Source organism: Neoarius graeffei, chromosome 5 (genome assembly GCF_027579695.1).
Source record: "Neoarius graeffei isolate fNeoGra1 chromosome 5, fNeoGra1.pri, whole genome shotgun sequence".
Classification (NCBI taxonomy): domain Eukaryota; kingdom Metazoa; phylum Chordata; class Actinopteri; order Siluriformes; family Ariidae; genus Neoarius; species Neoarius graeffei.
The window spans coordinates 43,655,135-43,682,987 of NC_083573.1; the positions used below are offsets into that span (position 1 = coordinate 43,655,135).

General features: G+C 42.7%; 1 protein-coding gene across 1 annotated transcript in view; it reads right to left on the bottom strand.

Moving 5' to 3' along the window:
* Window positions 1-27,853, bottom strand: part of si:ch211-257p13.3 (kinesin-like protein KIFC3) — a 92,619-nt gene that overhangs the window by 23,292 nt on the left and 41,474 nt on the right. The window contains exons 6-12 of the mRNA XM_060921762.1: window positions 26,644-26,810; window positions 26,270-26,522; window positions 21,101-21,252; window positions 20,363-20,428; window positions 20,104-20,241; window positions 5,354-5,551; window positions 575-748 (exon numbers count right to left, since the gene is read on the bottom strand). Of these exons, the coding sequence (XP_060777745.1) occupies window positions 575-748; window positions 5,354-5,551; window positions 20,104-20,241; window positions 20,363-20,428; window positions 21,101-21,252; window positions 26,270-26,522; window positions 26,644-26,810 (1,148 nt within the window). The remainder of the gene's footprint in view (window positions 1-574; window positions 749-5,353; window positions 5,552-20,103; window positions 20,242-20,362; window positions 20,429-21,100; window positions 21,253-26,269; window positions 26,523-26,643; window positions 26,811-27,853) is intronic.

The window sequence follows — 27,853 nt, forward strand, 5'->3', positions numbered from 1 at the left end:
ATTTTTCAGTGTTTTAGGTAGTTTTTATTAATCCTTAGTTATATATCTTAAATTTGAAATCAGATCAATGTGCAGGACATTCAGCGTAATAAGGAAATGTATTTTAAAGTACATTTTTATGTGCATTTATACATATAATTTTCTAGGGACAGAAATGGCACCGATTCGGTGGAATGGCTCACGCATTCATTTTGTGTATTTTGTGTTCATTTTGTTCACATTTCTTTCTTTGGTAACGGCGTTAGGTTTTGTAAGCATTGTGGCAATAATACAACGATGCATTGACAGAAAATGTAATTTTAATACTTAAGTATTTTTAAAAGCAAGTACTTCAGTACTTTAACTTAAGTAAAAATTTGACTGGACAACTTTCACTTGTATCAGAGTAACGTTTGACCAGTGGGATCTGTACTTTGACTTAAGTAATGAAGTTGGGTACTTTGTCCACCTCTGTCAAATATTAATAAAGCTCAGTTAATTAAGAACTCATGAGCGAATACGCCCTCAACTTCAGACAGATCTTTAATGTCAAACTGTAACCTGATTTTTGATGAAAGTGCTAAAATGACTGTACCTTATGCTGAAGATTGCAGCTAACTTCATCAGAGCGTCTGATTTTCTCCTCCAGCTGTTTGCATCGTTCTTTCTGACTGGACAACCTCTGTTTTAGTTGTTGGTTTTTCTGTCTAGCCTCAGCGAGTTGCCTCACTGATGAAGGCGACTCCACTTCCACCGTTTGAGTGAGATACTGTTAAAAAAAAAATTAAAGGGAATTCTACTGTCATCCATTTTTATGTGTAATTGAGGGTCATTTCACTTGTTTGTTTGTATTCTTCTGGGTAACAGATCGAGACGTTAACTTTCATTTAAGTTTCCAGAGCACATCATAATAAAAATATCAGATGAATTTAGCAATTCAGTTAGATCTTAATCTTTATTAAGGAAGCCAACTTCACTGGGGGGTTATTTACAGAAGGGTGCTCCAAAATAAAAACATATAAACAATATAAATATATAATAATATAAATATAAATAACAACAATACATTAAAAATAAAATTGTAACTAAATTCTAATTACTATCCAAAAGTAAAATATCCCTGCAATCATACTACACCACCATCAATCACGATCACCAGAATCCCTTCCAGCTCATCATAAAAGATAAACTAAAAAGGACCCCGTCTACATGAATAATACAATAGCAATGACCTTAAGTATACTCATTGATGCATTAAATTAAAGCTCTAGCTAGGCCACGTTTGAAAGCTGTTAAAGTAGGCACTTCTCTAAGAGAGAGGTCTAAGGAGTTCCAGCCATCGGCAGCAAAATTAGTGGTAGATCAATGTCCCCATCTCCTGTTAGCAGTGGTTTCACAAATGTTATTTCTGGACCTAGTATTATCCATCCATCCATTATCTGTAGCCGCTTATCCTGTCCTACAGGGTCGCAAGCAAGCTGGAGCCTATCCCAGCTGACTATGGGTGAGAGGCGGGGTACACCCTGGACAAGTTACCAGGTCATCACAGGGCTGACACAGAGAGACAAATAACCATTCACGCTCACATTCACACCTATGGTCAATTTAGAGCCACCAATTAGCCTAACCTACATGCCTTTGGACTGACCGCTAACCACTACACCACCGTGCTGCCCAGACTTAGTATTATAATTATGAAAATTCTGATTGAATGAACACTGAAAGGGGTATAAAAAACAATTATTAATTGACTTGTAAACAAAAATAATGTTCAGGCCTACGATGCTGTAATGGCTTCCAGTGAAGCTTCCCAAGTGCATTACTGACAGAGGCACATGGGGGGAGATCTAAGATAAGTCTTATTATGTCGAGTTTGCAGCTCAGCCATTAAAGTTGCGTTCCTTCAGTCGCCCCGAATAATATCCCCATAATCAAAAAGTAGCAACACAACTATTAAAAAATATAATTCTAGGCAAATATTAAAAGGTACAGTGGTGCTTGAAAGTTTGTGAACCCTTTAGAATTGTCTATATTTCTGCATAAATATGACCTAAAACATCATCAGATTTTCACACAAGTCCTAAAAGTAGATAAAGAGAACCCAGTTAAACAAATGAGACAAAAATATTAGACTTGGTCATTTATTTATTGAGGAAAATGATCCAATATTACATATCTGTGAGTGGCAAGAGTATATGAACTTCTAGGATTAGCAGTTAATTTGAAGGTGAAATTAGAGTCAGGTGTTTTCAATCAATGGGATGACAATCAGGTGTGAGTGGGCACCCTGTTTTATTTAAAGAACAGGGATCTATCAAAGTCTGATCTTCACAACACGTTTGTGGAAGTGTATCATGGCACGAACAAAGGAGATTCCTGAGAACCTCAGAAAAAGCATTGTTGATGCTCATCAGGCTGGAAAAGGTTACAAAAGCATCTCTAAAGAGTTTGGACTCCACCAATCCACAGTCAGACAGATTGTGTACAAATGGAGGAAATTCAAGACCATTGTTACCCTCCCCAGGAGTGGTCGACCAACAAAGATCACTCCAAGAGCAAGGCGTGTAATAGTCGGCGAGGTCACAAAGGACCCCAGGGTAACTTCTAAGCAACTGAAGGCCTCTCTCACATTGGCTAATGTTAATGTTCATGAGTCCACCATCAGGAGAACACTGAACAACAATGGTGTGCATGGCAGGGTTGCAAGGAGAAAGCCACTGCTCTCCAAAAAGAACATTGCTGCTCGTCTGCAGTTTGCTAAAGATCACATGGACAAGCCAGAAGGCTATTGGAAAAATGTTTTGTGGACGGATGAGACCAAAATAGAACTTTTTGGTTTAAATGAGAAGCGTTATGTTTGGAGAAAGGAAAACACTGCATTCCAGCATAAGAACCTTATCCCATCTGTGAAACATGGTGGTGGTAGTATCATGGTTTGGGCCTGTTTTGCTGCATCTGGGCCAGGATGGCTTGCCATCATTGATGGAACAATGAATTCTGAATTATACCAGCGAATTCTAAAGGAAAATGTCAGGACATCTGTCCATGAACTGAATCTCAAGAGAAGGTGGGTCATGCAGCAAGACAACGACCCTAAGCACACAAGTTGCTCTACCAAAGAATGGTTAAAGAAGAATAAAGTTAATGTTTTGGAATGGCCAAGTCAAAGTCCTGACCTTAATCCAATCGAAATGTTGTGGAAGGACCTGAAACGAGCAATTCATGTGAGGAAACCCACCAACATCCCAGAGTTGAAGCTGTTCTGTACGGAGGAATGGGCTAAAATTCCTCCAAGCCGGTGTGCAGGACTGATCAACAGTTACTGGAAACATTTAGTTGCAGTTATTGCTGCACAAGGGGGTCACACCAGATACTGAAAGCAAAGGTTCACATACTTTTGCCACTCACAGATATGTAATATTGGATCATTTTCCTCAATAAATAAATGACCAAGTCTAATATTTTTGTCTCATTTGTTTAACTGGGTTCTCTTTATCTACTTTTAGGACTTGTGTGAAAATCTGACAATGCTTTAGGTCATATTTATGCAGAAATATAGAAAATTCTAAAGGGTTCACAAACTTTCAAGCACCACTGTATAACAGTATCGTCAGCATATAAAGTTACATTACAAAATTGAAGTAGTTCTGGCAAGTCATTCATATAAATGATGAACAGCAGTGGTCCAAGTATGGAGCCTTGAGCAATTCCAATGGAAAGTGCAGCTGTATCAGATTTAACGTTGTTATAGCAGGTCACTTGACTCCTGTTGGAAAGGAATGACTCAAACCAATTTCGTGATGGATCTTCGAGACCAAGGTTGGACAGCTTTCGAATCAAGATAGAGTGAGTGACTGTATCAAATGCCTTAGTGAGATCTAAGAAAGCAGCTCCAGTAATTGTGCCATTGTCCATACCATTAAGGATTTGATCAGTGAACTGTGCATATGCAATAAGTGTAGAATGAACTGAAACATAAGATTAATATAAATATATTTAAAAAACAAATATACCGACGTATATGTAGACAATAAACATGCAAATATATAAGAAAAAATTTACAGAACCAGCAAAGTAAATGAACTATTTACTTACTATACTTATAACTATAATAATTATATATGATAAAATATATATTATATGCAATTTCTTTATCTTTAAGCTCATTATTCAGTAACTGCTGTGAATTAATGAACCTAATAGGGAATGTCCATCCATCATCTGTAGCGGCTCATCCTGTGTAGGATTGCGAGCAAGCTGGAGCCTATCCCAGCTGACTATGGGCGAGAGGCGGGGTACACCCTGGACAATTCACGAGATCATCACAGGGCTGACACATAGCCCATGTTTACATTAGACCGTATCAGCGGATCATCAGATTAACGTTTTTAAAACGATTAGTGTGCACACAGCAACACCAATACACGGATACGCTCGGCTCCGCAGGCATCCTGCGCTCCAAATCACTCCGCCCTGAACAGTGAGTGCCCTCTGGAGGGTGCGCACTCCGGCCCTGCGCAGCTCACACAGCGCGCGAGTGAAGTGCACAAGCAGTGTTTTCGGGACTGAGCCGCTGTGTGTGTGATCCCAGCGCACATCACTTACCACTTGCAAGTGGAAGGATGGCAAGCCTAAAGACAATCATAACTACACAATGGGCAGTATTTGCATCAGTATTTGCAGTATTTTCATACTTTTATACTCTTTAATGAAAGGTGATACAAGGCGGAAGTCCGCGCCGTTTTTCAGCAGTCGCGTCACATGACCAACGCCAGCGAATCAGGAAGGTGGATGTCACAGTGACGTTGTCCAATGACGACGCCAGCTAGAGCTCAGCTCAGCGTATCCGCGTATCTCAATGTTTACACAGCACCGGATCAGACACGATCTAGATTGAATACGTGGACCCTGGCGGATTCCCGTTTCCCGGCGTTTCCAGGCGGTTTAATGTAAACGGACAGTGCATCCGCGAAGAAAACGAGACAGATACGGTCTAATGTAAACTTGGCCATAGACACAGACAACCATTCACATTCACACCTACGGTCAATTTAGAGTCACCAATTAGCCTAACCTGCATGTCTTTGGGGGAAACCGGAGCACCCGGAGGAAACCCACGCAGACACAGGGAGAACATGCAAACTCCACACAGAAAGGCCCTCGTCGGCCACTGGGCTCGAACCCAGAACCTTCTTGCTGTGAGGCGACAGCGCTAACCACTACACCACCGTGCCGCCCGTAATAGGGAATGTATTATAATTATAAGCGAGGCATACTGGCCTGAACCTGCGGGTGAGTTTAACATGTATACGTGTGCATGTTCTCAATCAATAGATATCAAATCATAACTCCAGGAAGTGCAGTGTGCTCTCACTTTCACGATAGGCTCCTTGCTGCGTTCCTTGTCCAGCTCGAGCTGAAGCTCTTTCACTCTCTCATCTCGTCTCCGGAACTCTTCTCCCCTCCGCCACTGGTCCTGCTCGCTCTGGCGCTCCAGGCGTGAAAGTTGCTCAGCCCGCTGCTGCAGAGTGCATTCCAGCTGTAGAACACGGCTGCGCAGGTTCTCGTTCTCCTGCACAGCCACAGCAAAAGTGTATCAACAAAGCAGATACTTGAACAGCAAAAAGCTGATAGGTGAATGGTTGGTCTCTAAGATTATTTGTCTCCCCACAGCGAAGCCTGTTTAACCATGTCAATACAATTGATTGCATATTAAATGCCCTCTTGTGCTCGCACCTTTATTATACCATCATATTTCCAGATGCTCACTTATGTTCATAATTTATTGGCTCCTACTTATGATAGTCTACATCTTACTTTCTCACTTCACATTTAGTTTTATGTACGGTATTGCCACTTATAGTATATGTATACTCAGCAAAAATAAAAACTTGACACTCATTATTTTTCAAATAGTGTTTAGAAACTTTTCTTGAAAGAGTTCTTGTTGTGATTATGGTTAAATGCATTGTCAAGGGCATTACGTCACACATTCATTCTACTGGTCGGGCCTACGTAGCACGTGCGAGAGCACTGCAGGCTAAAATCACGTTTCCACGTGACACAAGTGACGTGACCTATTGATACACGTGCAATTGATCTCACGGTAGCAGAGTAGAGTGTCATCTCAGAAAAACAAGGTTTTATGGTTAATTATTCGTTAATTTGCAATGCCACGACTGTCAAACATTCAGCGTGAACGTGCCATTGGCATGCTGAATACGGGAACATCCGTCACTGATGTTGCGAGGGTTATGGGATGCAGTTGACAGACCATCCATAATCTCCAGACACGTCTCCATCAAACTGGCACCACAGCCGACCGTAAGGAACCCTCCACAGAACTTGCAGGAGCTTGGTGCCATGTTGGTACAAATATGGCGGCGCATTCCCCAAGCTGTGTTCAGACGCATCATCCAATCCATGAGGAGACGTTGTATCGCAGTTGTGAACGCCCATGGAGGACACACCCGATATTGACATGATTTCATTAAGTTGTGACTCACAGTTTTTGATCATGGACATTGTCGTCGCATTTCCGGTGGAACCGATTCCATGACAAACATGATCTGTATGCTATAGCATCTTTAATGACAAGATAATTGAATACAATCGTTATTTCAAACCTATTTTCCAAAATGTTCAAATTATTGACTTTGAAACGAGTGTAAAGTTTTTATTTTTGTTGAGTATATATAAAAAGATGTTGTTTACTATGTCGTCACCCTCACTGAGTTATCCTGAGCATTTACTGTGCTGCACATGTTCATGTCTTCCACTTGCAGTATCGCCATGTATACAAAGGCAATAGGCTCCTGCAGGCACACTTTGGCCGAATCCCATTTCACCCCTTGGACCAACCCCTTGGCCCTTCCCCTCCATTTTGCGCGTTCACGTGAAGGGGTAGGGGTATCCCAATCCCAGTTAACGCGGAGGGGTAGGGGAAGGGGTAGGGCTTCTGTACCCCTCCAAACGGAGATTTTCCTGGAGCTGACTCCGAACGAAGGGGTTTGAGTGATTTCCCACAGTGCCATGCGGATTTCAGCGAGATTTCATGCGGATTTCAGAAAGATGGCGGTTCCCGCGGCGAAAGATTGTCATAAATGTATTTTCTCCATTATTTACGTGTTTTAAGTTGTTATCCAGAGGAAACGCGCCGCTTGATTCGCTTTCGAGCTGAGAATGAGCAGCGATTTCTGAAATCCAAGCTGCTGCTAAAAAGCTTTGGGAGTGAGTATTGTTTTCGGTTGCTTGACTGCGTACGTTTTGTTCTGTTATTCTCGCTTTTATTGTTTACATGAGTGTTCTGACACCTCATTCTGTCGGATGTGGTGCACGAAGCACCAAAGATATCCCATTCAGTGGTGTTAGTTAACAAATCACACCCTGCCAGCAGAGATTTCTGGTTCTGCCTCTGGCTCTGACTGGAGCGGCTGGTCGCAGCCAATGACGCATTTGGTCGCGTTTTGCTAACGTAAACGCTGACGGAGGTACGCGATGACGTATGCGATCGTTGAAGGGCTATCCCAATACGTAAGGGTTGAATTTCAAGCCCTATCCCTTGTAGCTCAGTTTCAAGGGGAAGGGCCAAGGGGAAGGGGGAGGGGAAGGGGTAGGGGTAGGGGTAGAAATTAGAATTGGGATTGGGCCTTTGTCTCACTGTGTATGCATTCATGGGAGTCATGTCAATCAAAATGCATTTCACGTGACTAGAAACATCTCTTCTACTATAGTGCGTGTTCTTGTTACACTCTTCGAAAGGATGTGTTAAAACTGACACATCAGTCGATGAGTTTTGGGACCATTTTGACCCATTCACTGTGTTTATGATCGTGCTTACGCAAAGACGTGTAAACGTATGTAATATGTCGTGGAAAAATGACAAACACCAACACCAGTCTCGTCCTTTTGCAAGTGAAAGAAGGTTTATTGCAGAAACGGACACATACTGTAGTGATGAGGGTTCAGCACACCATTTGTTCTCAAATCTATATATACGGTGCTCAGCGTAAATGAGTGCACCCCCTTTGAAAAGTAACATTTTAAACAATATCTCAATGAACACAAACAATTTCCAAAATGTCGACAAGACAAAGTTTAATATAACATCTGTTTAACTTTTAACGTGAAAGTAAGGTTAAGAATATAAACTTAGATTACACATTTTTCAGTTTTACTCAAATTAGGGTGGTGCAAAAATGAGTACACCCCACAACAAAAACTACTACATCTAGTACTTTGTATGGCCTCCATGAGTTTTAATGACAGCACCAAGTCTTCTAGGCATGGAATGAACAAGTTGGCGACATTTTGCAACATCAATCTTTTTCCATTCTTCAACAATGACCTCTTTTAGTGACTGGATGCTGGATGGAGAGTGATGCTCAACTTGTCTCTTCAGAATTCCCCATAGGTGTTCGATTGGGTTCAGATCAGGAGACATAGGGTACTTGGCCACTGAATCACTTTCACCCTGTTCTTCTTCAGAAATCCAGCAGTGTCCTTAGACGTGTGTTTAGGATCGTCATGTTGGAAAAGTGCACGACGACCAAGGGCATGGAGTGATGGTAGCATCTTCTCTTTCAGTATAGAGCAATACATCTGTGAGTTCATGATGCCATCAGTGGAATGCAGCTCCCTGACACCAGCAGCACTCGTGCAGCCCCACATAAGGACACTGCCACCACCATGTTTCACTGTAGGCACCATGCATTTTTCTTTGTATGCCTCACCTTTGAGACGCCATACAGTTTTGAAGCCATCAGTTCCAAAAACATTTATCTTGGTCTCATCACTCCAGAGTATAGAGTCCCAGTAGTCTTCATCTTATCAGCATGGGCCCTGGCAAACTCTAGGCAGGCTTTTTTGTGCCTGGGTTTTAGGAGAGACTTCTTTCGTGGACGGCATCCATGCATGCCATTCCTCTGCAGTGTACGCCGTATTGCGTCACGGGAAATAGTCACCCCAGTTTGGCTTTCTACTTCTTTAGATAACTGCAGTGAACTTGCATGCCGATTTTCTTCAACCCTCCTCATCAGAAGACGCTCCTGTCGAGGTGTTAACTTCCGTGGACGACCTGGACGTCTCCGTGAGATGGTTGCAGTTCCATCTTTCTTAAATTTTTGTACCACTTTTGCTACAGTATTCTGACTGATAAGTAAAGCTTTGCTGATCTTCTTGTAGCCTTCACCTTTGCGGTGTAAAGAAATTATTTTCTTTGGGGAATTCTGAAGAGACAAGTTGAGCATCACTCTCCATCCAGCATCCAGTCACTAAAAGAGGTCATTGTTGAAGAATGGAAAAAGATTGATGTTGCAAAATGTCGCCAACTTGTTCATTCCATGCCTAGAAGACTTGGTGCTGTCATTAAAAATCATGGAGGCCATACAAAGTACTAGATGTAGTAGTTTTTGTTGTGGGGTGTACTCATTTTTGCACCAATCTAATTTGAATAAAACTGAAAAATGTGTAATCTAAGTTATATTATTAACCTTACTTTCACGTTATAAGTTAAACAGATGTTATATTAAACTTTTCAACATTTTGGAAATTGTTTGTGTTCATTGAGATATTGTTTAAAATGTTACTTTTCAAAGGGGGTGCACTCATTTACGCTGAGCACTGTACTTTTTACTAGATAAAAAAGGAGACATCTATTGCATTGCATGCCCTGATCACGCTCCGGAAGCGTGATCAGCTCTCAAGCTGATTGGATCTTCTCTAATTGCTGGCTTGTACGCACGTCTGCTACACACGTAACGAGCATGATAAGATGAACATGTTTCGGTGCAGAATGTTCTAAGTCGTTAGTCCTTGAAGAGGCAACACTCCGTGAAAAGGAAAAATTACAAAACAGCATGACACTAAAATTTACTCTACAAATATTAACATGTGCTGTGTAAAGCAAATCAGTCTACACACATTGCGTTGAATGTTGTGAACAAATACGCAGGTTGTGTTCATTTTAAACCCACACAGAACGATGTGTCAAACAGCTGACATACTGATACACAATGTGTAAACTAGAGTGCTTTAGATAATTTGTGTCATTTTTCGACACATTCCTTCTAAGGGTGTGGTACGCTGCCTCATGTTGGGGATAAGAACTGACAAACTAGTTATTACATAAATTGTAGTATATACAGTACCAATCAAAAGTTTGTACACCCCTACTCATTCATAGGTTTTTCTGTATTTGACTATTTTCTACACTGTAGAATAATACTGAAGACATCAACACTATGAAATAACATATGGAACATAGATGGAATTATGTGGTAAACACGCAAAAAAAAAAAAAAGTGTTAAAAATCCCCCAATATGTTTCATACTTTAGATTCTTCAGCGTAGCCAGCGTTTACCTTAATGATGCTTTGCACACTACTGGCATTATCTTAACCAGCTTCATGAGGTCGTCACCTGGAATGCTTTTCAATTAACAGGTGCCTCGTCAAAAGTTAATTAGTGCAATTTCTTGCCTTCTTAATGTGTTTGAGATCAAACAGTAAATAATAAACATACAATAAATATTCCTATTCCACAACTGTAGTAATCCATATTATGTCAAGAACCGCTCAACTAAGTAAAGAGAAACGACGTCCATCATCACTTTAAGACATGGCATGACTTTTAATTAATAGAAATAAAAGACAAAACACTGAATTAGAAGGTGTGTCCAAACTTGTGACAGGTTGTGTGGCTAAATGATACACTAGTGTACTGTTAAAAAAGCCATTTGTGCTATCAATTTTTCAAAACCAGAACTAAATAATGTAACGCTAAATGGATGAATGCTTACCAATCTCACTCCCTCAGTTTAGGAGAGCTCAGAATTAATTGTCTCATCTTATTATCTCTAGCCGCTTTATCCTTCTACAGGGTCGCAGGCAAGCTGGATCCTATCCCAGCTGACTACGGGCGAAAGGCGGGGTACACCCTGGACAAGTCGCCAGGTCATCACAGGGCTGACACATAGACACAGACAACCATTCACACTCACATTCACACCTACGGTCAATTTAGAGTCACCAGTTAACCTAACCTGCATGTCTTTGGACTGGGGGGGAAACCGGAGCACCCGGAGGAAACCCACAGGGAGAACATGCAAACTCCGCACAGAAAGGCCCTTGCCGGCCACGGGGCTCGAACCCGGACCTTCTTGCTGTGAGGCGACAGCGCTAACCACTACACCACCGTGCCGCCAGAATTAATTGTTTTTTTTTGTAATTTATTAATTAATAATATGGTTGTAAAACTTACATAATATACAGGTGTATATTTCACATAATAGCTGTACATAAGTTGGTCACAGTTTTGAAAGTTTGGAAGATGATTAACTTTTCTGTTCATTTTATGCAAAGAAAGAAAGAGCCAAAGTTTGTCATATAGTACCTTGTCATATTGTACACCAACACATTTTAGTGATGATGGCTAAGCTGTACTATGTTAGAAGACGAAACATATTTGCCAACAGTCCCTGTGTCAAATCATTATCATCATCATCAGTTCAGATCATTTCACACAGGCAGCTATGTAATCATGACAAATACTGTAGATTTACGCATGTTACAGGTGGATTTTTGAAATCAGGTGAATCTGGATTTACCTAGGTGAATTAGCTTGACTCATTAAAAACAAGAGTGCTCTGAGAGCACAATATCCCCCACTGGCAACTATATCTATGCTATAAGCGCTTAATACACTCTCATGAAATTGTCAGAGTACAAGTTTGGTAATCAAGGGCTGTAACTCTGGTAAAATGCGACTGAATTGAATGAAACTGCAGTATGTGTATTACTGACATATAACAAAGAATCCTGTCAAGTTTTGTGAAATTCCTCCAAAAATTGTGAAAAGGAGTTGATTTCAGAAGGTGAATATCCTTCCTTCCTGGGCCTTTCTGTGCGGAGTTTGCATGTTCTCCCCGTGTCCGCGTGGGTTTCCTCCGGGTGCTCCGGTTTCCCCCACAGTCCAAAGACATGCAGGTTAGGTTAACTGGTGACTCTAAATTGACCGTAGGTGTGAATGTGAGTGTGAATGGTTGTTTGTGTCTATGTGTCAGCCCTGTGATGACCTGGCGACTTGTCCAGGGTGTACCCCGCCTTTCGCCTGTAGTCAGCTGGGATAGACTCCAGCTTGCCTGCGACCCTGTAGAACAGGATAAAGCGGCTAGAGATAATGAGATGAGATGAGAATATCCTTGCTAGGACGGACTGACATCGCCACGACGTAATCCCCCTTCAGGCCTTTTGGCCAGTGAGGGATAAAATTGTGAGAGGAGTTGATTTCAGAAAGAAAAACACACTCGTAAAATTGTCAAATTATAATTTTGTTAATCAAGGGCTGTAAGGGGGCGTCGTGGCTCAGGTGGTTAAGGCGCCATACCATGAATGCGGGCGACCCGGGTTCGATTCCGGCCCGAGGTCATTTCCCGATCCCTTCCCGTCTCTCTCTCTCTCCCGCTCATTTCCTGTCTCTACACTGTCCTATCCAATAAAGGTGCAAAAAGCCCAAAAAAATATCTTTAAAAAAAAAAAAAAAAAATCAAGGGCTGTAACTCTGGTAAAATGTGAACGAAATTACAATTTGCATATTACCAACATATAACAATGCCTCTTGTCAAATTTTGTGAAATTCCTCAAAAAATTGTGAGAGGAGTTGATTTCAGAAGGTGGGTACTCTTTCCTGGGAGGGAGGGACGGACATCGCCATGACATAATCCCCCTTCGGGCCTTTCAGCCAGCGGGGGATAATAAAAGGGGGCTTGGATTTTTAAGGGGGCTAATAAAAGGATGAGAACACTTTGACAACCACTCTCTATTCACCTTTCCCCCCTCATTTCTCACTCACCCCACCCCCTTTACAGTGGTGCTTGAAAGTTTGTGAACCCTTTAGAATTTTCTATATTTCTGCAAAAATATGACCTAAAACATCATCAGATTTTCACACAAGTAGATAAAGAGAACCCAGTTAAACAAATGAGGCAAAAAATATTATACTTGGTCATTTATTTATTGAGGAAAATGATCCAATATTACATATCTGTGAGTGGCAAAAGTATGTGAACCTCTAGGATTAGCAGTTAATTTGAAGGTGAAATTAGAGTCAGGTGTTTTCAATCAATGGGATGACAATCAGGTGTGAGTGGGCACCCTGTTTTATTTAAAGAACAGGGATCTATCAAAGTCTGATCTTCACAACACATGTTTGTGGAAGTGTATCATGGCACGAACAAAGGAGATTTCTGAGGACCTCAGAAAAAGCGTTGTTGATGCCCATCAGGCTGGAAAAGGTTACAAAACCATCTCTAAAGAGTTTGGACTCCACCAGTCCACAGTCTTCAGGTGCTTCCACAACATTTCGATTGGATTAAGGTCAGGACTTTAACTTGGCCATTCCAAAACATTAACTTTATTCTTCTTTAACCATTCTTTGGTAGAACAACTTGTGTGTTTAGGGTCGTTGTCTTGCTGCATGACCCACCTTCCTTGAGATTGAGGCCCTGTCCACACGGCAACGGATTCAGGTGAATCTGATAAAATTGTTTATCGTTTCGGCCTGGCGTCCACACGGCACCGGTGTTTTGGGTGCCCCAAAACGAAATCTTTTGAGAACGGGTTCCAGAGTGAAAAAATCTGGCAACGGAGCCGTTGCGAAGTCTTCTGGATGAGTAGAACGGATTTGTTTACGATGACGTCACAACCACATGACTAGAACAAGCAGAACTCTCGCGCGCATCATTCGTAACAACAGAAATTGAAATTGTTTACACATTAACCTGACTGACCTGCCAGACAGACAATTTACACCTGCTTTGATGAACAGAAAGTACAGCCTTCCACACAAAGCAACAGTTACCTGACTATAATGGAGGCAGAGGGGAAAAGGGTCAGAAGACCCTTCAACAGACTGTTTTGTATGAACCACTGCATTGCATTCACTTTTGTATACAGCTTTTCTTTTAAATAAACAAGTAACTGAACCATTTCTTGAATTTCTTTTTTTTTAATTGGATAAGACTGCTTTTCAAAATGTTCACACACAATATAAAAAGTTATATAAATTATATAAAAATGCTTTTCAAAATGTTCACACACAATAAGAAAATTAAGTTATATAAAACTATGCACACTAATAAAACTAATTTGTACACACAGAAGGCACGATTTCCTCGCGTAGTCGCAGCCATCTTCTTCTTGTTGTGTGTTTGTTCCTGTGAGTGCTTCATGCCGGGTAGAGGAAGGGGTTTATGCGTGTAACAGACGTTGCATTGTTTTGTTCACCAGTCTTTTAATTCTGAAGAAATGAGACACAAATACACTGCTGAGCATGGGCTGCAAACGTCCAGTGGCATTGGCGCTTACATTTCCAAAACGAACTGAAAGAGGCCAGCGCCTCGTTCCCATAACTACCTGCGCTCTTAAAGGGCCAGCACAGAATTTCCCCACCACTACACACAATGGCAAGTGGAAAAAAATAAACCCGTTACATGCGCATGCATCCTACTTCTTCTTCTATTGTTCTGGTGTCTCCGATGGGACCGTCTTACAGCGCACGTAGAGGTGTGGCATGTGTATTGCATCATTTTCAGCAAGCGTTGCGTTACCATATGGACCTGATATTTTACTGATCCGTTGCCCATGTGGACGTGATATTTAAAAAAAATATATATCGTTGCCGTTGTTGTGGGGATGTAGCCTCAGTTCATGGACAGATGTCCTGACATTTTCCTTGAGAATGTCTGCGAAGATTCTCAGTCATCCAGGTCATAGTAAACTGTGAGTGGTAGAAAAGGGCAACTGGACTTGCTTGAAGATTCTTGAAAACATTTCACCTTTCATCCGAAAGGCTTCCTCAGTTCTGTCTGACTAATAAGGAGTATCAGATATTTATCTTCTCATGGATCAGAATCAGAATTATGATGACAAGCTCATCTAAGGTGTCATTGAGGCATCATGTTGGTGTGGGTCACTGGAGGCTGGGTGTGAACGGCGAGTCATTAGGGTGATCAAAGGATTGCCCGTTAGGGTGATCAATGGAAAGCTGACTCTCTCTGTCCTCCTGTGAGTCACCAAAAACAGCTGGGTCTTGGCGTGCACCCAGCCATCTGGGAAGTGTGCCCAAGACCGCATTGTAGATGGTTGATAAATGTTGTCTTGGACCCCCACCTCTGTTCAGTGATGGCCATTCCAGGTTGACAAAAATGGCTTCTTTAACTCCTCGCTCATACCAACGATCCTCTCTGGGTAAAATGCGTACGTTACAATCCTGAAATGAGTGTCCTTTGTGGTTAAGATGAATGTAGACAGCAGAGTCCTGGCCTGAGGAGCTGGCTCTCCTGTGTTGAGCCAAGCGCCTGTATAGTGGTTGTTTTGTTTCCCCAATATATGAGTCCGTGCATTCCTCACTGCACTGAATTGCATACACTACGTTGTCCTGTTTGTGTCTGGGTAGTCTGTCCTTAGGGTGGACCAGTTTCTGCTTCAGGGTGTTACTGGGTCTGAAATGTACCGGAATGTTGTGTTTGTAGAAGATCCTCCTGAGTTTCTCACATAGACCAGAAATCTACAAACACAACATTGGGGCAGGGGCAATAAGAGGCTGGAAAAGTGAAAGGTACAAAAAAGGAACAGCTGGAGGAACAAATTGCAACTCATTAGGTCAATTGGCAATAGGTCATTAACATGACTGAGTATAAAAAGAGCATCTTGGAGTGGCAGTGGCTCTCAGAAGTAAAGATGGGAAGAGGATCACCAATCCCCCTAATTCTGTGCCGACAAATAGTGGAGCAATATCAGAAAGGAGTTCGACAGTGTAAAATTGCAAAGAGTTTGAACATATCATCATCTACAGTGCATATCATCATCAAAAGATTCAGAGAATCTGGAAGAATCTCTGTGCGTAAGGGTCAAGGCCGGAAAACCATACTGGGTGCCTGTGACCTTCGGGCCCTTAGACGGCACTGCGTCACATACAGGCATGCTTCTGTATTGGAAATCACAAAATGGGCTCAGGAATATTTCCAGAGAACATTATCTGTGAACACAATTCACCGCGCCATCCGCCGTTGCCAGCTAAAACTCTATAGTTCAAAGAAGAAGCCGTATCTAAACATGATCCAGAAGCACAGATGTCTTCTCTGGGCCAAGGCTCATTTAAAATGGACTGTGGCAAAGTGGAAAACTGTTCTGTGGTCAGACGAATCAAAATTTGAAGTTCTTTATGGAAATCAGGGATGCCGTGTCATTCGGACTAAAGAGGAGAAGGACGACCTAAGTTGTTATCAGCGCTCAGTTCAGAAGCCTGCATCTCTGATGGTATGGGGTTGCATTAGTGCGTGTGGCATGGGCAGCTTACACATCTGGAAAGACACCATCAATGCTGAAAGGTATATCCAGGTTCTAGAGCAACATATGCTCCCATCCAGACGACGTCTCTTTCAGGGAAGACCTTGCATTTTCCAACATGACAATGCCAAACCACATACTGCATCAATTACAGCATCATGGCTGTGTAGAAGAAGGGTCCGGGTACTGAACTGGCCAGCCTGCAGTCCAGATCTTTCACCCATAGAAAACATTTGGCGCATCATAAAACGGAAGATACGACAAAAGACCTAAGACAGTTGAGCAACTAGAATCCTACATTAGACAAGAATGGGTTAACATTCCTATCCCTAAACTTGAGCAACTTGTCTCCTCAGTCCCCAGACGTTTACAGACTGTTGTAAAGAGAAAAGGGGATGTCTCACAGTGGTAAACATGGCCTTGTCCCAACTTTTTTGAGATGTGTTGTTGTCATGAAATTTAAAATCACCTAATTTTTCTCTTTAAATGATACATTTTCTCAGTTTAAACATTTGGTATGTCATCTATGTTCTATTCTGAATAAAATATGGAATTTTGAAACTTCCACATCATTGCATTCCGTTTTTATTTACAATTTGTACTTTGTCTCAACTTTTTTGGAATCGCGGTTGTACCAACAGGAAAGATATAAAATCTACAGACATTCACATAACATACATTGAGCACTTGGTCACCGGTATTGCACTTGGTTATATCGTCGTAATAGATATTGCACTTGGTCAGAAGTATTATGGTAACAGATATTGTACAATAGCGGATAATGTACTTGGTAATGGAGAAATAACCACAAGAATAAATATTGCTCAAGATGTGGGTAGCTTGACACGTTACTGATTGTGGTGTGTGTGTGACTTTAGAGCAGAGTTCCGTGTGGTGTTAGATTTTGGACAGAAACTGTTTTTGAATCTTGTGGCATGTACTTTGATTGTCCTGTAATGCTTGCCTGAGGGTAGATATTCGAACAGCTGATGGGCGGGATGGGACGAGTCCTTTAGAATGTAGTTTGTTTTTTGCAGGCAGTGGGACGTGTATACAGTGGGGCAAAAAAGTATTTAGTCAGTCACTAATTGTGCAAGTTCTCCCACTTAAAAAGATGAGAGAGGCCTGTAATTTTCATCATAGGTATACCTCAACTATGAGAGACAAAATGAGAAAAAAAAAATCCAGAAAATCACATTGTCTGATTTTTAACGAATTTATTTGCAAATTATGGTGGAAAATAAGTATTTGGTCAATAACAAAAGTTCATCTCAGTACTTTGTTATATACCCTTTGTTGGCAATGACAGAGGTCAAAAGTTTTCTGTAAGTCTTCACAAGGTTTTCACACACTGTTGCTGGTATTTTGGCCCATTCCTCCATGCAGATCTCCTCTAGAGCAGTGATGTTTTGGGGCTGTCGCTGGGCAATACGGACTTTCAACTCCCTCCAAAGATTTTCTATGGGTTTGAGATCTGGAGACTGGCTAGGCCACTCCAGGACCTTGAAATGCTTCTTTCTTCAGCCCCAAAGCATGATGTTTCCACCCCCATGCTTCACAGTAGGTATGGTGTTCTTTGGCTGCAACTCAGCATTCTTTCTCCTCCAAACACGACAAGTTGAGTTTTTACCAAAAAGTTCTATTTTGGTTTCATCTGACCATATGACATTCTCCAAATCCTCTTCTGGATCATCCAAATGCTCTCTAGCAAACTTCAGACAGGCCTGGACATGCACTGGCTTAAGTAGGGGGACACGTCTGGCACTGCAGGATTTGAGTCCCTGGCGGCGTAGTGTGTTACTGATGGTAGCCTTTGTTACTTTGGTCCCAGCTCTCTGCAGGTCATTCACTAGGTCCCCCCGTGTGGTTCTGGGATTTTTGCTCACCGTTCTTGTGATCATTTTGACCCCACGGGGTGAGATCTTGCGTGGAGCCCCAGATCGAGGGAGATTATCAGTGGTCTTGTATGTCTTCCATTTTCTAATAATTGCTCCCACAGTTGATTTCTTCACACCAAGCTGCTTACCTATTGCAGATTCAGTCTTCCCAGCCTGGTGCAGGTCTACAATTTTGTTTCTGGTGTCCTTTGGCAGCTCTTTGGTCTTGGCCATAGTGGAGTTTGGAGTGTGACTGTTTGAGGTTGTGGACAGGTGTCTTTTATACTGATAACGAGTTCAAACAGGTGCCATTAATACAGGTAATGAGTGGAGGACAGAGGAGCCTCTTAAAGAAGAAGTTACAGGTCTGTGAGAGCCAGAAATCTTGCTTGTTTGTAGGTGACCAAATACTTATTTTACCGAGGAATTTACCAATTAATTCATTAAAAATCCTACAATGTGATTTCCTGGATTCTTTCCCCCCATTCTGTCTCTCATAGTTGAAGTGTACCTATGATGAAAATTACAGGCCTCTCTCATCTTTTTAAGTGGGAGAACTTGCACAATTGGTGGCTGACTAAATACTTTTTTGCCCCACTGTATGTCCTCAAGAGCAGGCAGGTGCTTGTTGATGATTTTTTTTTCTGCAGTCCTTATGACTCTTTTCAGTGCCTTCTTATCTGCTGCAGAACTGTTATCATACCATATCAGGATGCCGTTTGTGAGGACACTCTCAATGGTACAGCGGTAGAAGGACATGAGCAGCAGCCGCTGGGACAGGTTGATTTTCCTGAGAAAATATTTCTCAGTCTTTGCTGTGCTTTTTTAACGAGGCAGCATGTATTGTACTTCCATATCGGGTCCTCTGATATGTCTGAACCTAGGAATCTGAAACTGGAAAAACTCTCCACCTCTTCTCCATTTATATTCAGTGGCAGATGAACATCCTGATGTCTTCTGAAATCAACTATCAGCTCCTTGGTCTTTTTAGTATTCAGAGCTAAAGTTGTTCTCAGCACACCAGTCTGTCAGCCTCTGAACCTCTTCTCTGTCAGCAGACTCCTCTCCTCTACCACTGTTTTGCCGTCTGCAAACTTTAAAATGGTGTCTGTGCTGTGCGATGGTATGCAGTCATGCGTGTACAAGGAGTACAGGAAAGGGCTCAAAACACAACCCTGTGGGGCTCCTGTGCTGAGTGAGAGGAGTGGAGGAGCGGTAACGGGCGCATCCTGACTGATTGTGGCCGGTTATACCGCTCTTCCCAGAATTACACTTGTATACCTGTCTTTCTGTCTAATTTAATTTGCGTTTTTTTTTCCTTCACTTTTTACGGTCCTTGCTGGGAATTGAACTCGGGGCCTTCTGCTTTGAAGTCCATCACTTTACTACGGAGGATTCAGTTGCAACAAAGAAATTCAACAGTCCACTAGATCAGCCTTTCTCAACCGGGGTGCCGTCTGGCTTCGTTAGGGGTGCCGTCAAAAAAGTATATATTCTAACAGTGAAATAAATAAAATGAATTAGAATTCCAAAAAACGATAGTTACACTAATGCAGATCATCGCCGCCTCATGCATCATCAAAATTTGTCTCACGGCCCCCTTTCCGATGTCACAACGTCACTGCCGGGGTCAGCGTATGGTCAACGTGACTGCGTATATTTTATATAGGGGTGCCTTGAGAATTTGCATACTTCTGAAGGGTGCCGTGACTGAAAAAAGGTTGAGAAACGCTGCACTAGATTACCCAACCCTAACTCATCTAGAATCACCTGATTTCAAAAGTCACCTGTAACACGTATAACCTTCAGATGCAATATTCTCAGTATTATAACCCACATACATGCTCATCCATGCTTAGAGAAAGATGGTAAGGTTCTTAAATATATCCGGTCAGTCTCACCTTAATGAGCAGTGAGCTGGACTGAGATGGGATGATGGACAGCTGCTGCAGGAGACCCTGAGTCACAGACAGGCTCTGTTTCAGACTCTCATTCTCAGCTGACAAGCACAGCATGCGCTTTTCTGAGTCTGTTGCTCCCTAAGAATAAACCAAAGCACAAAAGCCCCAGATCAAATGCTGACTGGGAATAATTCTAGGATTTGCATGGCCTGATTCTACTTCTCAATTCTGCTGTTATTCTTCAGAGAAGAGTGCTTACAGATGCAATGCGGAGTTTGGACAGCTCTTCTTCTCGCTCCTCAATGCAGCTCTTCAGCTCATCAATCTATGACGGAGAAAGAGAAGCGGTTCTGGGACATTTTTAGGTGGGAGAGATACAAAGATTGTGTGGGTGTACATCTCATCTCATTATCTGTAGCCGCTTTATCCTGTTCTACAGGGTCGCAGGCAAGCTGGAGCCTATCCCAGCTGACTACGGGCGAAAGGCGGGGTACACCCTGGACAAGTCGCCAGGTCATCACAGGGCTGACACATAGACACAGACAACCATTCACACTCATATTTACACCTACGGTCAATTTAGAGTCACCAGTTAACCTAACCTGCATGTCTTTGGACTGTGGGGGAAACCGGAGCACCTGGAGGAAACCCACGCGGACACGGAGAGAACATGCAAACTCTGCACAGAAAGGTCCTCGCCAGCCACGGGGCTCGAACCTGGACCTTCTTGCTGTGAGGCGACAGCGCTAACCACTACACCACCGTGCCGCCCGTGGGTGTACATGTGAAAAAAAATACAAATCAATCAATGTGGATGGATGGTGTCGATATATTGGATAAGCGGAAGTAGAGATGTACCTGCTATATGAAGGTCTGGAAACTGGGACATGCATGAGAGGATGATGGCCTGGAAATGGGATGGGTGAAAGATGGGTCAAAATGATGTGACAAAGAAAGAGCGTGTGTATATATATTTGTGAGCGAGAGTGAGTATTACCTGCTGTTGGAAGGCTTGTACTTTGGAGTGGCGGTCCTGCTCTCTCTGCTCCAGCTGTGAGTGGAGGAGACGCAGTTCGCCTCGCAGCACGCTCCTCTCCCCCTGCAGGCCGCACAGAGACTGCACCAGCTTATGTAGACCTGGAGACCCTGCTACACACACACACAGTTTCCCTGGCATGCATTGTATAGATAGTTTTCACTGATGTCACGGCATTCCGGGGAACGCCCCCCAGCCGCCATCTTGCGGGGCAAACAAAAAGGACCATCGCCACTACCGGCTACATTATCTCGGACGAATTTATGAAGTTATATAGTCAGTTTTCTAAAATAAAGATCAATGTCGGCAAAATCAAGCAAACAGAAGTATATAGATACATTAGACGACATCTCACGACAATGGTATGCAGCCAAACTGGCCTTGATTGGGGGAATTGACCCCTACAAAGTGGACAAAGATGCATTTTCAAGTGACTATGCAGGGCTGCCAAAGCCTGAAACTGCCAAAGCCTGCTCCAAAGCCTGAAACTGACTTCATCAAACTTTAAAGGCTGTCTGATATATACAAAAACAGTTTAAATCAGAAAGCTGCACACATTTGCGCAGCCCGAGCGATGTGTAGGACTGCGCAAATGTGTGCAGCTTTCCGATTTAAACTGTTTTTTTCTCATCCTTATACTTCCTGTTTCATGGACTGTAACGGATTTGCTTATTTAGTAATTTTAATACAGAATTTACTTTGAAATTATAATCAGACACTCTAACCCCCCCCCCCCCAAAAAAAAAATCGGATCTGCGCGATTCAGGCGGCATCCGCCAAAAGGCGTGCTGTTTGCATCCCAAACACAAATCAAATCATACAGAATAGACCTAAAATGTTTTTTTCAAAAATGACCCTTGCGTGAGTGAAGTGACAAGTTTCAAATAGAAACGTGACAAACGAGCGATATTAAGTGTACATTACAATGTAAACGTACACTCAGCGGTTCCAGTTAGGCATTCTCCAGAGATTGTTCACATGATGTTTTGGTTTCCAAAAACAAACTTAAACACAATTGATTGTTTATTTAAACAACTTACCACTTATAAAATGATCAGAGCAGACTTTGCTGTGTTTGGAAGGCTGATAATCCTTGCGGTTGATTCTTGCAAGCCATAGATTTCTCCTTTGTATGCTGAGTTTGTTTGCTCGCCTTCGTGCTCCCGTACAGTGGGAATTCCATAAAAGCTCCGCTTGACTTCATCATCTGACCTATTACGACAGCCGTGAATACAACAGGCGTGCACCATTGCTAGCTTTAAATAGCCTGCTTGGGTTCTTTTGAAGACTTTGTACTCGTGCGTTACAATGTGTGCTCAGTGACCCGTACGGTAAGCTTGACCCGCAAGATGGCCGCCACTAGGGAATCCCCGACTCTGTGACGTCATGTGAAAACTATCTATTGTGCATACTTTCAATAACATTATCATTATTAAGTACAATTATCATCATCATCATATCGTACTACCACAATGAGTGATTATGGAGCGATTATCTTTGAAAACATACAAGGTGAAAGTATAATTAACATGTAGAATATTTCAACGTCAAGCCATCAGTGAATATAAATTCATCACTGATCTTCAGTGGGTGTGTTATCCTTTTCAGGGGCGTGGTCATTCCAGATCCTGTCCCAGGAGCACTGAGTGCAAAGCAGGAGAACACACTCTGGATGGGTGCCACTGCAGAGCACCATGCACACACTCATTCACACTTAGGGGCAATTCAGAAGACTGAGGGGTAAATCCTGTCCGTGCCTATATACAAGAACACCATTAAAAGTAGACGGCCTTTCTAGTTCACAAAACTGGTGAAATTTAGTTCCCTCTGAAACGTGGTCATTGTGATACATGTTTATTTCTGTAATATCAAAAAAAATTAATAAAAAACAGGCCATTGTGTGGCGGGGAAGAAGTTATTTAATTTGAGGGGATTCCCTAGCAAATAACATGCATGAAATCGCTTGCAGTCAAGCAGACAGAGGAAGTCCGTGTGCGCATGCGCAGGTTTATCTTCTTCTTTTGGGTTTTACGGCAGCTGGCATCCACAGTGTTGCATTATTGCCATCTACAGGTTTACCTTTGACCGTGCACTGACAGTTCCATCATTCTGTCGCTAAACGAACAGCTGATCACACCGAGGTGCTCACTGACCTCCAATATTTATTAGTTTGGTCCTGCGTTTCCTTTCCTTCACAACATGATGTCTTTTCTTCTCACTTTCCGTTACTGTAGTCGGTCTTTCACGGTTCATTCTCACATTCGCGTCCTCTATTTTTCTCTCCTGTTTCAAATTTGTATCCCACAATGCCTTGTGTGAACGGGGAAAGCCCACCACATGATGCATGACGTAGTATTTTGAATTGGGTCATGGTGAAGGAAGAAATAATAGCAGAGAATTTAGGGCCATGTGGCCCTAAATTCATTAATTGTTCTGTTTAAAAAAAAAAAAACAACTAAAATAATTGGAAGTCTGTGATTCGAATTCAGTAGCTTTCAGTCCACTAAACAAAAATAATTGCGTGTTGGGAAAATTCTTTTTATGACCTACACCTGAAAAATTTGAAAGTCAGTCTACCTATAAGGTTACCATGCATGTGCCCACTGTTGTTAGTGCACTTTCTAGTCTAAGAGAAGTTCCATGTTTATTGAACTAGTGAGTTGCTGCTGAAGTTTACACATGACGTGATCCAAACTGGGACTTTTACCCCAAATTAAGGGGTGTTCACACGGCAACTTTAACTCCGGTGTAGCACCGGGGCTGCCCCGGTAGAGTGTTCACACGGTACAAAGTTATACCGGTGTAGCCCCTGAAAGCTGCTTAAACCGGTGCAAATCTAACCCTGCTCGGGAGGTGGTTTAAGAAATTTACTCCGGAGTAAATGCTAGTTTGCGGGGCAGCACCGATATAAAATGGGACGTCTGAACGCTACAGGGGTAGACTCGCTACGCGTGAGGAGAGTTGATTACATACGGGCATTGAATAATTTGCATCCTGGTATTTTGCGCTTCCAAAATGGCGAATATCAACAACAACAACAGAACTGCGTGTCTTCCAGTGTTGCCAGATTGGGCGGTTTTAAGTGCATTTTGGCGGATTTGAACATATTTTGGGCTGGAAAACGTCAGCAGTATCTGGCAACACTGGTGTCTTCATCCGCGTTGTTTTCCCGGCGCTTGGTGATGCCATGACAACTGGGAAAAGGAAGTACATTTTCACGCATGCGCATATTTCATTTCCGCATTATTACTATCGTATAGCACGGTCGCAAAAACTGCCGTGTGAACGCAAGTGGGGCTGCACCGGTGCTAACACGCTTCTCTCTAGTAAGCAGGCTTGTGACGTGTGAACGCTCCACAAAATTTACACCGCTGTAAGATATATCGCAACAAAATACATCGGTGCAGCATCGATGCAAATATGTGCCGTGTGAACACTCTTTTATTTGAGACACAGTTGTTGGTGTTGGTGCCATCTCAGATCATTCATTTAGGTCTGGGTGTGAAAAAAAGTCCCACAGAAAAGGTTGATGCCTGTGATCACATCTGGATCACTTGCAGCAGCTGGGTCTAGAAATGTTTATCAGTTATTTCTGGCATCTTTTCTTTTTCCCCATGTGTCAACACTTACTAATGTAATCTAGTGAGTAAATTAATAATTCGTTCTTGGGTTGAGTGCTTCTTTCAGGGAATGCAATGCATGCTCTCTGTTCTACGGAATCTCCTAAGGGTCATTAGTGGGGATTTTTTTTTTTTGAGCTACTTTTGTGTTCCCTCACAATACTTTTGCTTTAACCCTAACCTTTACTACGAGATAATGCAAAAGAAGTATTCAAAGGGAATGGAAAACTAGCTAAAACCAAATCCCCACCATGACCCTCAGGGGGCTCTGTACCATTCTGTGGATCCCATTACTCTTGCAATACTTTTGTGTTACCTCGCATTAAGGGTTGGGTTCATGAAAAAGTATTGCGAGGGAACGCAAAAGTAGCTTAAAAAAAAAAAAAGAAGCTCACTATGACCCTTAAGGGGTTCTGTACCATTCAGGTCACTGAATTCAGTATATTTTTTGGGGAATAGTGCACAAAGCACATTCCTTTTAAAAGTATACTGCCTTTCAGGTTTTTCAAGTGTAGGTCATAAAAAGAATTTTCCCTGACACCCAATTAGTTTTGTTTAATGAACCGAAAGCTACTGAATTCGAATCACAGCTTTCCAATTTTATTAGGTTTTTTTTTAACAGAACAATTAATGAATTTAGTGCCACGTGGCCCTAAATTCTCCGCTATTTTGTTCTGCTTCACCATGACCCAATTTAAGATGCCATGTCATGCATCACGTGGCGGGTTTTCCCCGTTTGCGCAAGGTATTGTGGGATACAAATTTGAAACAGGAGAGAAAAATGGAGGACGTGAGTGTGGGAATGAAACGTGAAAGACCGACTACAGTAACAGAAAGCGAGAAGAAAACACATTATGTTGCGAAGGAAAGGAAATGCAGGACCAAACTAATAAATATCGGCGGTCAGCGAGCACCTCGGTGTGATCAGCTGTTCGTTTAGCGACAGAATGATGCACCTGCGCATGCGCACACGGACTTCCTCTGTCTGCTTGACTGCGTGAAGCGAGCGATTTCATGAACATTATTTGCTCGGGAATCCCCTCTAATTAAATAACTTCCCAGCCACAGAATGGCCTGATATTTTGTGAAATATTACAGAAATAAACATATCACAATGACCAAATTTCAGAGAGAATAAATTTCACCGATTTTATGAAATCGAAAAGCCGTCTAGCTTTAATTCGCTTACATTCCTTCCTCCCCCTCTCACCTTCGACTGCCAGTCCTCATTAAAGCTCCGCACAAACAGCAGTTAGCAAAAAACTCACTACGGTAAATGCTAGATAGTGAAAGCAGGCGTACAGAATTGATTGTTTTAAAAAAAGGAAGATGAAAATAATTATTGTTACTGCAGACTAGTGTTTCCATAGTACTCAGTTCTGACTTGCTGTAGACTTCAGCAGACAGGGCCTAAAATCCTTAGTTAAAGATGATTTATGGTTGAAAGTGTACCATATGCACTACCTGTTCTTTCTGAAAAGAAAAAAAAAAGTCAAACAGATGTCCTTACTGTCATTATCAGGTGAAGGAGTCTGCTGTTGAGCAATGGCCTCCTCCAGGCTGTGGATGACGCTGCTCTTGTCACGAAGGCGCTGGCGGTACGAGCTGCGCAAAGCTTTCATCTTTCGCCGGTGCTGCACACGGTGCCTGTGCAGCTGCATGCGGTACTGCTCGGCCTGCTGTTGCAGCTGTTGCAGGTGTGAGTACTGCTCCAGGAAGCTCAGTAGATGAGACATCACTGCTACCAGAGGAGACTCAAACACCTGCAAACCGACATATGAGAAACTGCAGCTGTGATTCTCATTCTCAGCTCATTCTTTACTTTTTCTTTGCTCATGGTTTTTGCTATTCCAGCAGATATGGGCTTGAGATACGGCTCTTTACCTTTTCTCCTGTCTCAGTGTGGACACTGGAAACTCTCCTCTTTTCCGTTTCCTGTTTGAAGGACAGGAAGGCTGCCAAAGGTGTCTTGGCTGGGACTGCATAACTGTCATCAATGTCGCCGTCTTCATCGCTGAGAGACGGTTCATCACTGTCACTGCTGCTGCTGCCTGGGATATAAGATGACCATCAGGATTATGATGATGATGATGAATGACCCTTTATTGTCACTAGTCACAAGTACCAGCGAAATTAGCCGTCAACCCGTCCGTACATATACACATACATACAATTGACACAGGGAGAGTAGACAGGACAGGAAGACAGGGATGAAAAATACAGTAGTAACATGAGGGGAGGGGAAAAAAGCAACCCCCACACTATGCTCCTGAGGGGAGTACAGTGTGGGAACATTAAAAAAAACACCTCAGCACATAAGCACAAAAATAACACGGTACACTTTACACATTACTCAGGACTCGAGGGGGAAGGGGGTGAGGAAGAGGGCGGAGGTATAGGTAACCCAGCGCAAACAAGCAGTCCGGTTCTGCAGCCAGATGGCGCTTACCGACTTGTCATACTGGGGGTAAAAGCGGCGACCGCGGGAAGAGGGGGGAGGAATACGAGAGAGTCTAACAGCAGTGACCTCCGGGGGGGGGGGGGGGGGGGGGGGGATTGTTTCCCCAGCAACGGCCTTGGCCAAGGCCAGTGCTGTCTGAGGGAGCCGAAAGCAGATAAGATTGGGATTGTTTGGTCTTGGGGCGAGTAGACGCATTCTACTCTCACGACTACTCTGATTGTCCATTCTGGTCTCTGAATCAAATCGAATCCATTTTCCTCTGCAAAGCCGAAAGCTTCTCCATGATGTTATCCATGTTGCGGTTCAAGTTCTGAATAGCCACAGTCTGAGGGCCGACAGCTCTGCCCACCGCTTCAATCATGTCAGGCAGCTTTATGGGGCTTTGGACAGCTGTCACCGTTTTCTGACTTCCTCGATAAACCAGGGCAATGCCTAATCCAATCAGCAAAAGTCCTGTAATCATGGTTCCGAATAAGCCTAGGTCACAACCGGCCGTACGTGCTCCTACGGCCGGTCTACGTGCAAAAAACGCAAGAAACACATGGAGGGCGCGCGTGTGACGTGCTGATTTTCGAGCCGCAGACCGGCCACAGAGGTTCTTTGTCATGTCAAACAAACTCTACGGGCGCTTAC